General features: G+C 49.8%; 2 protein-coding genes across 2 annotated transcripts, besides 5 other annotated features; both read left to right on the forward strand.

Moving 5' to 3' along the window:
* Positions 1-1,436: a sequence feature (heterozygous, non-Esmeraldo-like haplotype).
* On the forward strand, positions 1-1,601 carry Tc00.1047053504091.10 (hypothetical protein, conserved; the record flags this gene model as incomplete). Its single annotated transcript, XM_797625.1, has 1 exon — positions 1-1,601. A coding segment is annotated over one exon (1,601 nt), but the record flags the coding sequence as incomplete, so codon positions are not given.
* Positions 1,437-1,869: a sequence feature (areas merged during assembly that could not be assigned to a particular haplotype. This can correspond to areas where the two haplotypes were merged or to regions with more than two copies in the genome that were merged during assembly.).
* Positions 1,768-1,799: a microsatellite.
* Positions 1,868-1,888: a microsatellite.
* Positions 1,870-2,454: a sequence feature (heterozygous, Esmeraldo-like haplotype).
* Positions 2,091-2,454, forward strand: Tc00.1047053504091.5 (hypothetical protein, conserved; the record flags this gene model as incomplete). The annotated part of the gene is made up of 1 exon (XM_797626.1): positions 2,091-2,454. A coding segment is annotated over one exon (364 nt), but the record flags the coding sequence as incomplete, so codon positions are not given.

The raw sequence follows: 2,454 nt of genomic DNA on the forward strand, positions 1-2,454 counted from the left end.
TCTTTTTGCACTCCCTCCTTGCTGAGTCGAGGGAGGAATGGAGGGAAGCATTGTCCTTACGTGTGAACGAATTGAAACGAGAGGTACGCTACTCAGCCGGTGCGGCATTGCCAGCGAGGCGTGACGGCAATGAGGGAGACGATGTGGAGTGGTCCGTGGCGCAACTTTACAAAACTTTGGTGACTGGTCTCAACAGCACGGCCACGGAGGAATTACTGACCTCGCGCTTATTTGGCGGTGATGCCTCACTCTGCCATGACAGTATTGACTCCTTTGGACTGCTGACGGTGTTTCGGGCGCCCATCCAAGAATTATTGGCACAACATGAGGAGCTTGCCCCAAGTCTCACGATACTTCGTCGGTCCTTTGCAGCGCTTCATCCCTCAAACGGATGCCCAAAGACCATTAGCCATACAGAAATTTCAGCGCATGATGCCGAAGAGAACACTAATACGTTTTTACAGTTTGCTGATTCCCCAGGAGCGGTGGCGAAGGCGTTGCGCGGTAGAGTAAGCCCCTCTTTGCGTCGCTTGTTGTACGCACGTGCGCTACAGCTTTCAATTATCGTCACGGATGGGAGTTCACTCTTTGGGGGTCGTGGAGAACTTCAGGTGAATCGGCATTGCGATGGCGTGGAAAGATTCTTGACCTTTGCCACGAAACATGGCCGTGACAAGGTTAGACGTCGCATTTACCATAGTTACGCCACGAAGGAGCAGGAGACAACGGCTAAGGTGATTCAGGCTATTGTTAAGGTGGATAATTCACAATCTGTGGGTAACAGCGATAAATATTTCATCTTCTCGGACGAGACGGAGGTACTCGTCGTCTCTCTCCTCATGGATAAGAGTTTGCCAGAGGTGCATATGAAAAACACGTTGCGTCTGATGGGTCGCTCGTCTGAACAGATTGAGTCTTATTTGGTATTTTTAGAGGAAAATAATGAGGAAACTGGGCCACGGCAGCGAAGGCCACCGCCCTCGGGTTTTTTCCCCGTTCGTTGCTTTTCACTACTTGTCGCACCGGTGTGTTACATCACCGGCGATACGGTGGAGCAGTACGAACTCGTTTCATCGCTTTTTGGACAACTCTGGGGTCGTATTCAGGGCCCCACGCCTGAACTGGCGCAGTGTTGCTGGATTTTTGAGGCGTTGGTTGCTCGCTTTGCAGCTCCAGCGTGTCTCCATGCTACACGCACGCTTGGTCTCCCACCGTTACGTTTGGCGATTCAATGGATGATCACTGCATTTGTGGAGGTGCTTGAGCCAGCGGAACTTCTGGCCTTTTGGGACCTTATTTTGTCCTATCACATTGAAGAAATATTTGCTGGACGTACGTCACTGTCTGTGCACATTCGAGAGGGTGTGGGAAGCGGGGTGGAGAAGAAGAAGAAGGAAATGGAGGGAGAGGAAAAGGAGGTGTCTCCCTTTGCACCTTCTGCCCTGTGGCTTTTGCCTTTGCTGGCGGCAAGTCTCTTTGTTTACCGCGCTCCATTGGTTGAACGCTGTGCGACAGCGGAAGAGATGCTTGTAGTTTTTAAAGACGGTCACCACTTGCGATGTCGGCCGCTCTTGCAATATTTGCTGTTCATGGCGAAATGACATGGAGGCCGTTTTTCTTTTCTTTTTGTTGTTATTGTTGTTGTCACATTTATTGGTGGGGGTGATGGGGTGGGATGGGCGTAGGAACGAGAGAGGAGGGCGCGTCTTGTGCCGATTGAATTGGCAGGAGTTGTGAGGCGACGTAATATTTAAGAGATATGCACACAAGAAGAAGAAGAAGAAGAATAAAAAAAAAAAAACAGCAACAAGCAGGTGACTGCTTTTAGAAGGGCAGAGGAGTGATGTGCGGTGACCTCTTTTTAGGGTTTTTTTTTTTTTTTTTTTTTGGTAGCTCCACTTCTCTTCTGTGACGCAACATCTCATTCAAGTTAATTCGTTCCTTTTGGTTTTATTTTTATTATTTGAGGAGGAGATTTCTTCTCATTGGCGTCCAAATTGACATCCATCGCTGTTAATTTTGTGTCTTCATTCTTGTGGGATTTTGCCACTTTCTTTTCTTTTTATGTTTGTGCCTTTTAGCACGCGGGTATGTACGTGGAACAACTGCGGCGCGGAATTGAAGAGCAGGAGCGGCGTGTGTCGGCTCTGCGACAGGAGAAACAATACCGCGACTCTCTTCTTAGTGAAGTTCGGGGGTTAATTAACCACGTGGAGCCCCATTTGTTTCATGAGCTCAATTCGGACACGCAGGAACTCCTGCACACGCTCGAGAATAATGTGTCGGTGCGTGGGCCGCCGACGAATACCCTCAGAGGCTCCGGCCCACACGACTTGGATTCATCCACGATCCCTCTGTTTAGCAAAGAAATGGAGGAGCGCATCATGCAGATCGAGGAGCAACCGCCACACAGGGAGCGGCGTCCAAGACACCAACGGCATGGCGAAAGGAAGA

The sequence above is a fragment of the Trypanosoma cruzi genome, genomic scaffold (assembly GCF_000209065.1).
Source record: "Trypanosoma cruzi strain CL Brener 1047053516539 genomic scaffold, whole genome shotgun sequence".
Taxonomy (NCBI): domain Eukaryota; phylum Euglenozoa; class Kinetoplastea; order Trypanosomatida; family Trypanosomatidae; genus Trypanosoma; species Trypanosoma cruzi.